Source organism: Poecilia latipinna, unplaced genomic scaffold, assembly GCF_001443285.1.
Source record: "Poecilia latipinna isolate Pla-1442-1.1 unplaced genomic scaffold, P_latipinna-1.0 Scaffold1828, whole genome shotgun sequence".
In the NCBI taxonomy this organism is placed as follows: domain Eukaryota; kingdom Metazoa; phylum Chordata; class Actinopteri; order Cyprinodontiformes; family Poeciliidae; genus Poecilia; species Poecilia latipinna.
This window is the reverse complement of record NW_015114444.1, coordinates 222412-236455: the sequence shown is the minus strand read 5'-3', so window position 1 is coordinate 236455 and position 14044 is coordinate 222412. Positions and strand designations below refer to the sequence as shown.

The following is a 14044-nucleotide window of genomic DNA, read 5'->3' as shown; positions in this document are numbered from 1 at the left end:
GACACAAGGTGGATGTGAAGACTTGTGCGCCGTCCACAATACGCACTTGTGAGTCTATACAGCATTCCTTAAATTAAGCAAGAGTTATAATTGATCATTTTATTTGCAAAGAAATGTCACCCAGATGGTATTTTTGTGTTCTCGCATCTTAATTTATTCTCTCATCTTATTAAAAAAATCTCCCAGACAGATGTCTTATCAGCATGTGTCATCACTAAAACAGTTCTGATTCTAAATGTGAATTACCTTGCAGAGGCTGCCTTTTGGAAATTAAAGTGCAAGTGGAGAATATATTGAGAAGTTCTGGCATCATGAATTCGATCCATTTAGTTCAGACCAGATGTTTGCATACACCTGATAAATAAGCCACAAACACTTTTTTTTCTCGGTGTCTGAAGTTAAAACCGATCCAACCTTTTTTTTTCGTTTTAGCTCAGTGAGAATTACCAAAATTATTTCTGTTTGCTAGATGCCAGAAAACTTAACGAGGACGTTTGTACATCAGGGATAACTATCTTTTAAAATGTATGACTTGGGTCAAACCTTTTGGATGTCCTCCCACAAGTGAGAAAAAACAAGTTTGTATCTTTTTATTCAGTGTATGTAAATATCTGGTATGTGGTGTGTTTTTTGTCTGTACCTTTCTCAGGTTTGAGAAGATGATAAGCGGGCTGTACATGGGGGAGCTGGTGCGTCTCATCTTGGTGAAGATGGCCAGAAAGCAGCTGCTGTTCCAGGGACAGACCACGCCACAGCTTCTTACCTCTGGATGCTTCAGCACCAACTACATCTACGCCATTGAGAGCGACAAGTTAGTATTTGTTCGATGTTCTCATAAATGATGTCCAAATAAAAACAACCCTAAAGTATACAGTATGAAGGAATCGGTTCAATGGCTCTCGACAGTTTCAAGCTATTCATTCAACATCACAAACCTAGACAAGCGTGTGATGTTGTGTTAATGCTTCATGTAATTTCGGGTATTTTTCTAATGAATTTTTAAATATTTCTCATACATAAAAGATGAAAGACAATGCTGTTTGTTATTGCTGTTGTACCATGCAACAAAATGCAATAGAGAAAAAGATGAGAGTCAAAAAAAGTTCACAATTAAGGTTAATGGACTATCATCTATTATAAATGCTTGTGTTTAAAATGCGTCTGCCGGTTTAGTTTTATTGGATCGGAGGATGAACATGATGTGGCGAAACTGCGGACATGTCCGCAGTGGTTACATGTCCGTCATCTCCATGAATCACAGACACTCAACTTTCTTTTTTGCTCGATCGTTTTACCTTCCTTTACTGCATCACCAGTATTTTATTTTATTTTTTTTCCCGAATAGATAAAGACAAAATGTCCCAAAAAGGAGGATTAGTGGCCGGGTGTTTCTGGCCAAACTTTGATCTGAAAGCAGCTGGAGACTCTTTAATCCCATCCGTCTAATCCTGCTCTGTACTTTCTCTGGTGTCTGCAGAACAAAAATATGGCACTGGGATTAAACAGAATTTATGATAAGCAGAGGAAAAAAATACCTTTTTATACTTCCCAACTTTAATGCTAAGCTAGTTTATATTCTAGCTGCCTTATTGTTCTTTTTTGTAGCATATGTGTAGTTAAGTCTTACCAATGAAGCATGTGGAACAATGTGTTTTTGAATGCTGATGATGGGGTCAATCAGTGACCATCTCCCTGTCTCCAAAACAAGCGCACACTATGGATGGGTCAGAGTTGGACTGAGAGAGAGATCACATATTTTCTCGTCAAGTTTGTGTTTCATAAATAGCAAACTTTGACAATGTCAGGCCCTGTTTTGTGCCTATCCAGTGACACCTGACTTCTGTCAGGGAGGAATGGGACAAAATTACAGCAAACTGCAGTCGTATTCAACAAAATATATGTTCCTATGAGCCTTGTTAGTCGTCCCCAAAGGAGAGAGCCTTTAGAAAATAACTTTTATTAAAGATTTTTATTAAAGATTCTTTTGAGACATTTCTCTTTTTGAAAAATATTTTTAATGTAATATTTTAATTTTAAAAGCTGTGTTTCATCAACTACAAGCAGAAAATCATAAATAACAGAAACAATGATTTTAAAATATTTTTTTTATTCACCAGTTAGTGGATACAAAACAAATATTTCAGTCTAACAGACAGAACAAGACTAACAAACATAAGTATTAATGTATAAAGTATCAAATAACCAGTTCGATATGACAATAAATAACAAAAAAAGAAAACGATCTTTGCATAATTATTTTATTTTACATTTTTCACATTGTGATAAAAAGTTCCTCAAATAAATTGACTTTTCAGAAACATTCGACTTGGTTGAATGGGCCTGTACTGTCTGATGTTTGTGGAAGTTCAAAGGCAATGCTTCCAAACTCTGAGGAAATGTGTGTAAACTTCTGATTTGAAGACATTAATAAACAAATCTGACATTATTTAACTTATTATTGAAGAATTTAGCAAACATAAATAATTTGGGCAATTCAGACTGAGCTAAACCAAGAGAAGTTTGGTCTAATTTAAGTTAAGACAGTGAGAGAAAAAAGGTGCTTGCAAGCTCATAGTTTCATCTGCAAATAATTAAACGTGTGAAATTAACTATAATTAATGAGAAACTGTGCTGACAATACAGACCATTTGCAGTAGTTCTTATTTTTAATGTGCCATCCTTCACGGAGTAAAAAACCCAGACTAATCTACCCGCGATGCTGTGTGCAAACAACCTGAGGTCAATGCAACAGTTTGGTATGCACAGAGAAAAACACGCGCAACGGTGAGAAACATCCAGCTAAGTGAAGAACGCTTCCCAGGAGGCCGACGTGCCGTTATCCAGGGCTGCTATAAATAGGAGAGTTAATGAGAGCAAATGCAGAAGGTGGTGGCGGAGCTCCATTCTTGTGACTGATAAAAAAGCACAGATCAAACTGCGGCTTTCTGATGAGAAGAAAAGAACGTGCTGGAGGTCTGGAACGGCTCGTCCTTTAAGCAAACGACACTGACGAGAACGCTTGGCTTCGGAAGGCACTCCGTAATCGAAGAGAGAAGTTAAATGATGTTGGATCAACTTTGAAGTGGTGTGTGTTTGTGTACCAGGTTTTCATATCCTTATGGGATATAATGTGGAGTTGTGAGGACCATATTGCTCCTTGTGGGGACATTTTCTTGGTCCCCATGAGGGAAATTGTTGTTTTTGGGTTAGTAGTTAGGTATGTGATGGTTAGGTTTAGGGTAAAGGTTAGGTATGTGATGGTTAGGGTTATGGTAAGGGTTAGACTGTAGAAATTAATGGAAGTCGATGTGAAGTCCCCGCAAGTGATGAAAACACGACTGTGTGTGCGTGTGCCGCTGTCTGATCCCAGGCGTTTTGAGCTTAAGATTTCTGTGCAGCTGTACTTCAAAGTACACTTACTCACGTGACGGTTTACTGTAAAGTGTTTGAAAGAAGTTTGAGGATGAGATGGATCCACTGCGGCTCTGTCTGGAGTAATCTGGTTATTGTTGTGGTTCGTAAAGATGAAGAGCTGAGCTGAACCTTCATCGACTTCCTGACCTTCACCAGCGGCCAGCAGATGTAGATTACCCGTACGTCAACACGTGTTAGCCGATGTGGTTTAGGCGTCTGATCAGGATGCCTGCTGGAAAACTTCAGGCAGCTGTTGCTAATTCAGGAATAACACCAGGAAACTTTATAGAGTTGTGAGTTTCATTTTGTAATCTGTTGTCGCATGTTGGAGTGTCCAAAGACGGGACACCATCACCGCCTATTGATCTACAATCGGTTTATAAGTGAGTGTGTGTTAAATACTGCTAAATCTAGAAACATTTAACAGTATTATTAAATTTAATAAAGTTAGAAACCTATAAAATCAAAATGACAGCTGCAACAAATTTACATAAAAATATATAACGTATTAGTCGTTCATGTCTTTTGGTTTCAGAGTCTTTGCAACATTTTATGTAGACGCACATGTTTCTAATTATTCTTTTTACTTATTGTTCCTAATGCTTTTCAATAAATCCCATCACATATGTGGCATTAAGCAACATTATATGCCTCTTCAGGTCATTTTAATGAAGAAGCTGGTTAAATGTTTGGTCCTACTTACCGGTAATTGCATCTGTTCTAATTCTTCAGGATTGCTAAAATGCTAATTTGATGCACTACAAGTATAATGGGTCGTTAATGGTGTTTAAGCATAAATAAGTAAGCTTCTAGGTAGTGGTGGGACTCGATTACAAGATTTGGACTTGTTAATTGCAATGTCTGTAATTAATCGCATTGTAAGCAAACCATATATTGACAACATAATCAACATTTTAAATTCAAAAACCCGGTTTTGATGCTTATTTATTGAGGAACTAGACCTATGAGCTCAACATTAAAAATATTGTTTTCAATTAGTTTTTTTTCATTGTTTTTGTGTTGTTGTTTTTTTTGTTTTTTTTTTTAGATTATTCAACTGTGAAATTGATGCAAAGTGATTTCAAGTGATTCAGAAACTTATTTGAAAAAACACGTTTTTAGAAATATGAACTGTGCACGGCGACTTTAGCATTAGATGACTGAGATGTGATTTTAGTCTTGAATAGCTTCACTGACAGGCTAACTCATTTTAGCATCAGTTTATTTTCTGAAGCAGGAATTAAACCCTGATGGGCCGAGAGGAACGACCTTGTCATCAATTGCTGTTTAAGGATGTTGCTTGCACGTCCGATTTACGGGCATACCGGAAACATTGGATTACAAAGGTTCCGGCAGGAACTTTTGTCTGAAAAAAAAAAATGTATCAATAAAAAAATGCATTAAAATTTCAACATGTTAAATCTAAGAAATTAATCAAAATGAACATGCCCTACTTACAAGTGAAGTTCTTATCTCCCTGAATTCCTGTCCTTGCCTGTGGAATCTGATCAGAAATAAACTGGACGTCTCATTCTTCACCTGCAGAGATGAAGAAGGCCTGGCTAGCGCCGAGAAGGCGCTCCGCAGCCTGGGCCTGGACCCGTCTGCTGAAGACTGCGTCGCCACTCGGAGGATTTGCCAGGTCGTTTCAACCCGGGCTGCACACCTGTGCGCCTCTACCCTGGCGGCGGTGATGCGACAGATCCGGGACAACAAAGCGGCCGAAAAGCTGCGCATCACCATCGGAGTGGACGGCTCAGTCTACAAGGGTCATCCAGAGTGAGTGACCCAGAACATTGATGTGTGTGTCTGTGTGTCTCACTCCTTTAACGAGGAGTCCAGATTATAAACAGAGGAGTGTTTCGGTGTGCCCCTCCGCGCCCCCTGAGTGTATTTGATCTAAAGTGGATTGAATTGTTCCAACAAGAACACGTAATCTCTGCGTTTATTGTTTAAGCTCTCTTTACATAATTAGAGCTTGTTCACACAGAGGGGATTAGTTCTCCCTTGTCATCAGTGTTTGCCTGACTGACTTGGAGTTGGAGCTTACAAAGTTGTTTATTTGCCTGCTACTCTTCCCAATGTCTCAAAGATATTTGTCCAGCCTGGTGATCATGTAGTAAAACATAGCAGGACTCCAGTCCCTGGCAGGGGCTTCGTCATTTCCTCTGTTAGATACTCAGGATGGAGCCAAAGACTTAGTTGGGCTGAATGTCAGCCGTCTTTTCTGGTGAATTTAAACTGCCGGCTTTGGGCCAGTCGACTGAACACGACCTAATTATCCTCCCTGATCCCCTCTCATTAAAATTCACCTTGCTCCATCTCTTTTCGGAGAGCCTGACGGGACAAAAGTGTTCTTCACTCTGCAAGTAGACACATATTTATACGTACACAGTTGTGAATATAAGTATGGATTATTCATACTCGCAACACACTTGTATTATTTAATCATTCATTCCGGTTTTCTATTTAATTAGATTTTCTCTGGGTAGTTTACTTGCTCCGTTCTGGCTTAAAATAATTAGAGATGAAACTGTTTAGTACAAGTTGTGAGGGTTTTTAAATGTCTTGAGTCACCAGCACAGTTTGCTTTATCCTCTGTGCCATCTGTGCTGTTTTGTTCATTGATGGAAAGTTAGCTAGCATGAAAGTTCACCGAGAAACAGCACAATGTTTATTAAAATCATTTTTTCTTATGGAAAACAGATTTTCCAGGAAGCTCAACAAAATGGTGCGGCGCCTCGTGCCAGACTGCGACGTGCGCTTCCTGCAGTCGCAGCACGGCAGCGGGAAAGGCGCGGCCATGGTGACGGCGGTGGCCTACCGACTCGCCACCCAGCACGCCGAGCGGCAGCGCGTCCTCGACACCCTGCGGCTGAGCCGCGAGCAGCTGCTGGAGGTGAAGCGGAGGCTGACGGAGGAGATGGCACGGGGTCTGTCCAAGCAGACGCACGACCAGACCAGCGTCAAGATGCTGCCGACGTACGTCAGGTCCACCCCGGACGGAACAGGTGAGGGGGAAGACAAGATGTCCGCTGCCTCTTACTCGGATATGACCTTGCTCCTGTTAGATGTGAATTGTTTTTATTTTTATGTTTTTGCTCCATTTTATTTTTTTGTAGAACAAGGAGATTTCTTGGCTTTGGATCTTGGCGGGTCCAGTTTCCGTGTTCTTCTCGTTCGGCTGAAAAATGAGAAGAAGCAGAAAGTGGATATGCACCAGAAGATCTACAGTATCGATCAGGACACGCTGCAGGGCACGGGGGAGGAGGTATTATGTGGTGTGGGAATAAAAAAGCTGAAAATCATTTTAGGTTTTTGGTTTTTCAAGTTTCAGTTCACACTGAAAAAAACTACAATAACACAAATCCTCTTTTTATGTTTTATGTTTTTTGTGGGTTTTCATGTGAATAAATCAAAACACCAGAGGAGAATATCTAAAAACCATGACAAATTGAAAGCCCGCTCCAAAAATACTAACTTCCTATTTTCGTATTTCAAACACCAAAAATGCCCCAATATGCATTGATACAAACGAAGGAAATACAAACAGCACCAGCGCAGAAGCTAATATCTACGGCAGGGGTGTCCATACTTTTTGTTGCATGGGACAAACTAAGAAAACTAAAATAAAGCAAATAGTCATCAAAGTTATTTATTTTTCTACAAAATGGATTCTATTAATCACAGATCCAAAATGTTAAAATAATTTTGCACATTTGCTGTCGGAGTCTCATTTTCAGTTTCTTTTGGACTCGATTGAGCAGATTTATTCTAAAAACAGGACCTGGGCTGCTTTCTGTCAAGATGTTTAATAGTTTAATAAATCAAAGTAAATCTCAGTAAAGTCGTCTTTTCAGTAAAAGTTTCTGGTTAAACGTGGATCAACTAATTGTAAAAGCTCAATTATTTAAAAAGATGAATATTTAGTCATATTTTAACATTTTCCATTTTAGGAAAATTAAGTGGGTTAATCATTTTGGTCTGACTGACATAAATACTCAACATCAGGTCAGATTATTGCCGTCGTTCTTGAACTGCAGTCGAGGTGTTTCACCTTAAAAAGCTGCATATTCCAGCAGTGGCTCAGCTTTAGGGATATTCGTCCTGTGTTGGTGGTAAAGTGTAATGCTAACGCTAGCACCGCCTCTGTCAGTCTGCCCCAGGGCAGCTGGGGCTGCAATGCAGCTTCCCGCCATCAGTGTGTGTGATGTGCAGAGCAGCGGTTCTCGCCTAAGGCGGCCTTTCTTCTTCTGCTTTTGAAAAGCTCTGCAGGTGTGCAATAGTATTCCCCCATGGTGTAAGTTTTCAGCTCAGTGATTTTTGCTTACGCAGCAAATTAAATTTCTTTATTGGCTTTTTTTTTTTTTTTTTTTTTACTTAATGCTTTCTGAGGCTGAATGTTCTTGTAATTATTTTTAATTTCCCTTTGTTTTTATCTGTGCCCCAGCTCTTCAACTACATTGTGTACTGCATTGCTGACTTCCTGGACTACAGGGGGATGAGTGGAGCGTCCTTACCTCTGGGGTTCACGTTCTCTTTCCCATGTGATCAAACCAAGCTGAATGAGGTAACGTTCTGTCTGCCGGTCTGAATCCTGAGCCTGACATAGAGCATCAGGACCATGCTAAGAAAATTATAAATACATTTAAAAAATACGAGAATAAATCACTTTAAATAAGTCAAGTAAAATTGACTTAATTAATTGAATTGAACTAAGTCAATTAAAATTTATTTAATTCAAGTAAATTTTATGACTTAAATTAAATCATAAAATTATGAGACTAAAGTTGCAATAATAAGAGAATAAAGTTGTAATTATTCTCATATTATTATGACTTCATTCTCTTAGGTTGTACTAATACGATAATAAAGTCATGCAAGATAAAGTCGCGTTAAGATGACATGACATTGCTAATACTTTGACTATTCTCAAAATAGTTTATTCTTGTACTATTTCAGCTTTATTGTCATAATTTTATGTTTTTACTTTCTCTCTGCTTGGCCCTTTTTCTCCGTCCTACTAACCAGACTGTGTGCATAAAGTCCGGTTAACTTTGTGCGCGCTTTGAACTGTTTCCTAAAGTTTTAGTTGTGTGACATCAAGCAGGGAGAGGCTGCCTCTGCTGAAGGTTTGAAATGAAGATTTATTCATATTTTTTCATTAAACAGATTGATTGTTTCAAATTGCTTTAAAAAAAACAAAAAAAACACTTTTTTCTGTTCATCACAAAGCCACGCTCCTGTGGGTCAGAGGTCAGTCTGAATAGCTGTGTGTTTCATGCTGCCTCCGTCCGCTGGGCCTCAGTTTCCACTACAACATATTTCAGTCCAGCATTCATCGCGGCTGGAAGCCTGAACAATCAGTAAACTGTGGGGAGGATCATTTAGCTGGTGACGATATTTAGAATCAACACACAACGCGACCAAAGATTTTTATTGTTTTTTTTCACCGCTTCCAAACATTATGTGTAAAATAAGCTGTCATTCATTCAGGGTTTAAATAAAACCCCTAATTGGGTGTTTTGGTGGAGTGATTGTATAAATTGAGGACAATTTACCGCAAGAGAGTTAAATAAAACTTAAACGATTTAAAGAAGCTGAGGGTTTTTTTATTTGTATTTTTTTTTTGGAAACTCTCATCAGAAAGTCTCAAAGTTTTCCATTTAGGTCGACATGAAACATTTTCTTTTTTTTTTTTGAACATTCTTTAAACATGAAACATTTTCAATAGTTTTTGTTAGCTAAGAGCAACCTGTCTAGATACAGAGGCTGTATGCTGGAGATGAAAACAAGCCGCGTTTTTCTCTGTTTTTAAGGACACTGTGTGGCTTTGATGTTTCTCTCTTGTCAGAACAAGGACTTGTCCTCAGTCATAATCAGGCCAGAACATTTGATGGGAATTTAAAAGCTCTTTAGCCCGATCCTTGAACTTTGACTTGAAAATCAGTTGCCAGCTCAGATGCTAATCAGACAAGCTGCTCTCTGCAAATCAAGCTAATTAATACCTGAAACACAGATGTCCGTCGTGTAGCCGTCAGTCGATCAGACTCGGAAAAACTAGATTGTGTCACAACGTGACCTTTGGATGGAAAAGGTTCAGCTTGACATTTTGTCTGTTTTATGACAGGAAAGGAAATATTGTAACTAACTTAATTCTGTTTGGAAAAAGCTTAAATACTCAAATAGGCGTTTTACTTGAACAAATGGTTTTAATTTAAAATGGCAAACTTTGGTTTTGTTTTGTTTTTCCATTCCACCAACCACAACTTTGATTTTATCGGTGTGACCTGGTCAGAATTATTGTTTACTACATAAGACTGAACTTTTTTTATCTTATAAAAAATAAAAATTCACACCATTACAAATTATGTGCTTCAAATTCTGAGAAGATTTTCTTTAAATAAGAGAATCACTTTACCTCTGACTTCACATCTGTCACAGAATAATAATTTTTTGTTTGTTTGTTTGTTTGTTAATGAAGTAACACAGCGAAATATCCAATCATGTTGTTTATCTCTTGGACAATTTTATTACCTGAAAAGTCGTAGTGTGTAGCAGGTTTTGTGAAAAAACTTATTACTGAGTCACAATTGCATCACGTTAATGAGAAGCTTCTGTGCAAACTATTCCAAGATTGTAGGTTTGGTTCACAATACAAGCGTTTCATATCAGTCGATATTGATAATTGTTGATATGCTTTTTGTTTTAAATATCCAAAATCCTACTAAACTGGCGCCGTTTGGTAGGATTCCCTCTTGGGTTTTTGTACTCATTTTCTCCTTTCACTTTACCCCGCTCTTTTTTTTTTTTTTTTTCTTTTTTTAAGCAGTTATGCAGTAAAACATAAAACTACTGCCACAGGCTGAGGCGAGTTGTGTGTATTCTGTGAACCGAGCAGACCGCGTGTGCACGGCATGAACGGTTGAGATTTAATTTGTCACAATCATTCATTTTATCCTTCAGACCCTTTATTTTTTTTTCCCCTCTCTCGGTTCTTCACGGTTTGGTTACCGCGAAAGACTTTGCTTCGTAAAGTTTGATGAACGTAAAGGTTCATCGAACTCGATTTCCTTCGTTTGTTTTGACTCATTTTCCTCTGTACTTCTTGAGCAAACGTTTTGAATGTCGGAGCTTGTGGCCCGCCAGACGACGTCTGTCCTGTCCTACAGAAGGAGCTGGAGACCAAACGGCTAATGTCTAAATGTGTTTACAACTCCAGCCGCTCCAAGCACACAACTCTTGAGAGAGCGCTGGCAGAGGAAAGGAGGCCTTGTCATCTTAGAGGATGTGTGGCTTGAAAGTTTTTGTGGCATACACACATACACACACGCACACACAGAGAGACACACACACTCTGTGAAATGTAGATGGATGATCTGACAAATTTGTTCTGGTTTTGAAAAAAATTTCAAATATTTCAGTGGGAGGTTTTCAGCTTCTTCTCTGATTGGAGTCAGTTGAGTCTCTAAACAGGTTTCCATCACTATCAATATTTAGTACAATAAGTATTGTTTCATTACAGTTGCAAATGAAAGGTGTAATAGTTCGGGTTCTTCTTCTTTCTGGAAACCGAAAATGAATGTATATAATATTCAAAATGAGTTTTTACTGAATCACTTGGTTTCTCAACAACATCTGATGTTTCTGTGAGTTCCTGTGATTGGTGTAAAGTTTTCCTCAATGAAACCTGACATGTAAATTATCCCTGTGGATCGTTTCAACATGGTGCCAAACCCTCACCGTCCTTTCTGCAGGGAATCCTTCTGAAGTGGACGAAGGGCTTCAAAGCCAGCGGCTGTGAGGGGAAAGACGTCGTGAAGCTGCTGAAGGAGGCGGTCCAGCGCAAGCAGGTCAGTGCACGTTTTGAATGAACTTGCAAAAAAAAAAAAAAAATGTTTCAGTCTGTTTTCAGAGAGTATTCTGCTTGCAATGGCCTTCCATCTACACACACGTTTTCCAAGTGTGTACCGAGCAATCAGTCAGAAACTCTCTGTGTGCCAACTACTTCTGTTTGAGGGAGGCGGTGTCGTTTGTAGAAGTGCTGCATCCGGAGTCTGATTGCTAACGCAGCCTGCTCCTCCCACGTAGCATGTTTGTGTTAATCCAGCTTTCACAGCAACCTTCACTGGACACGAGTACATAGGCTGCGTCCAGTCCAACCACATCTTGAAGGATGAAAGGAGCTGTTACAAGATGCTTTAAGAGCTGAGAGACGGATATCTTCTTTTTGTAGGAGAAAGTTTAGCTGTTAGTTGAGTGGCTTTTAGACAAGAGAAACAGTTAAACATATAAACTCTGAGGCAGTAGTAAACTATAAAGGGTTAACACTAGAGTTCATACAGTAAGTCACCAGCTGCGTTTCCATACCAAATGTACGTTAACCTTCATTGATATCCTGCTAATGTCGAAAAAACACAATTTCGCAATTGCGGTGTTTCCATTAAATGAGAAACATGGTGGAAAGTTTGTTTGTTTTTTTGTTTTGGAAAAAAAAAAGTGTTCCCATCTCATTTTTGCAAGATAAGCTAATTTTGATGAGGCCAAAAAGCGAAAATAAAAAACAGAGGACAGTTTAAGTTACTGTCATAATTACTTCCACTCACCTTTCAGGAACCTTATCTCAGTTTACAGAAATGTCATTTTTGGCTACTTTTTCCCCGTGTGTCTCTTCTAGTTGAGGGTTTTTGGGCCATTTGTTTAGGTCATTTGTTTTTGTCACACTTGCAGCAGTGGTGCTTCTCTCCTGTGGTTTAATTGGACCCTTCAGCATCGGAGAGGCCCATGGGCGGTTTTGACTACTGGCCTTTAAGTCGCAATAATTCGAGGAGTGGAATTTGAATAAGCTTTTTGTTGCCTCGGACCTCCAGGGAGGATTTGTTAGATTCACAGCGAGAAAGGCGGCAGCGAAAGACGCACATTTTAATTTTCCCTGAATGTGTTTAACTCACTCTGATCAAACCAAACGACGTGCTTGAATTTCTCCTTTTCTTCAACAACTTAAATCTGATCATTTTGTGGAAGCAAACAAGCCCTTTTATCTTCCATCTTGGAAAGCAACTATGTGGCTTCCTGGAAACGGTCACGCAAATTCAGATTTCTGCTCGTTACTGGTCCAGTTTTTAAACTACTTCCTTGTTTACATGGTCTTTGCTGTGGAAACAGTGCACCCGGACGCTTGTGCAATAGTTCTCAAGGAAAACTTGGACTTTATTTCAATAAATTTACCTTTTACTACGGCGGACAGTTTGACCTAATCACAGTTTCGAAGTGGTTTTACACAAAGCGAGAGTTCAGTCTAAAATATTGCTGAAGGCGTTCACATGGACGGCGTTTAAGATTGATCTTTATTTCTGCAGGTAAGCACAGAGCTCTGCTGTCCTAACATTGACCTGGAGAATATTAGCTGGTCACTATATACTGAAGAGTTTAAGGGTTTCGAGTGATTTTTTATTTTTTTGCTTTTAAAGTGTTGGTACAGCATCTAAGAAGGAGCGTGCAGAGAAATGTTTCCATGCCTCTTAGTTCCAGCAGTCAGCAGCTAAAGAGTGTGAAATTACAACAGAGGCCCTGGCTAATTCCTGGTTAGGATACAGAACACTGATCAAAGTGGAAAAAAAGTATCAAACTTGTTCTTCTTTTATTTTTTAATGTGGCCTTCAATCCAATCTGTTTCAGCTTTTTTACCCTTACTTTTTTACGTGCGGGTGTTTTACTGAAGCAGGTCTCAGTTAGATACTTAAAATTAAGCCGTGATCAAAATGTGATGAGTGGAAGAAAAGCTTCAGGTTTATGCAAGATCATTTGAGATGTGGGGAGGAAAACAGAAGAGAGAGAGAAGAAACAGTAAGACACAGAAAGAGAGTTGGCAAAAAGACCTTTTAGTAAGTAACCCTGCTGTTATTGTTTACCACTTCAAAACTTTGTTTATGCATATTTGATGTGAGTGATTCTGCTACATGCTGACGAAGGTAACTAACCCTCTTGAACTTTTTTTTTGTAAGCCTTTACCAGCTTTTCAGATGAAGAGACTGAAATGTTTGCCTAATTCTTCTTCTGCTCTTGCTTTAAGTCTCACATCTTGATCTGGACTTTGACTGGGCCAGATGAAACTGATCTATTTGGCTGTTTCCTGGAGGCAGCTGGTTGGGCTGTATTGGGTTTCAGGTTAAGAGGGTTGAACTTGAACATTGTGTGAAGTTTTTATTTGAAAGAAGAGAAAAAAAACCCAGAACTTTACATTAATGATCTGCTGTGTGTTGGTCTATCAGAGACGATGTAATGCTGTCTTTGGGTAACTTTTATAAAAGTATGTTTTTTTTTTTTTTTACATATTTGTTCAAACTATTTATCCACCGTCACTGGTGGCCGTACTTATTCGCCTGTATGCTCGCGGCGGGCTCTGCTGTGGGGAAGGAGCTGTAGCACAGCAGAGAGGGACTGTGTGACCAGCGTGTTCACAAGCGTGATTGACAGCGCTAAGACTCTCCTCCTACTGACTCTGATTGTTTTTTTCTGACTGGGAGTGGTTTATTTCTGAAGACCGAGGAGCTCTAATTTTTTCACAAATTATCTGACATATTACACTGTCAAAACAGTGACAGTTTGAACAAACATATAAAAAAAATAT

At 39.0% G+C, this 14044-nt stretch overlaps 1 protein-coding gene across 1 annotated transcript in view; it reads left to right on the top strand.

Moving 5' to 3' along the window:
• Nucleotides 1-654: 654 nt before the first annotated feature.
• LOC106934578 (hexokinase-2-like) overlaps nt 655-14044 on the top strand; it is a 24011-nt gene continuing 10621 nt past the window's right edge. The window contains exons 1-6 of the mRNA XM_015014566.1: nt 655-811; nt 4960-5193; nt 6121-6425; nt 6537-6685; nt 7865-7984; nt 11172-11267. Coding sequence (XP_014870052.1) covers nt 660-811; nt 4960-5193; nt 6121-6425; nt 6537-6685; nt 7865-7984; nt 11172-11267 — 1056 coding nt within the window. The 5' untranslated portion in view covers nt 655-659. The remainder of the gene's footprint in view (nt 812-4959; nt 5194-6120; nt 6426-6536; nt 6686-7864; nt 7985-11171; nt 11268-14044) is intronic.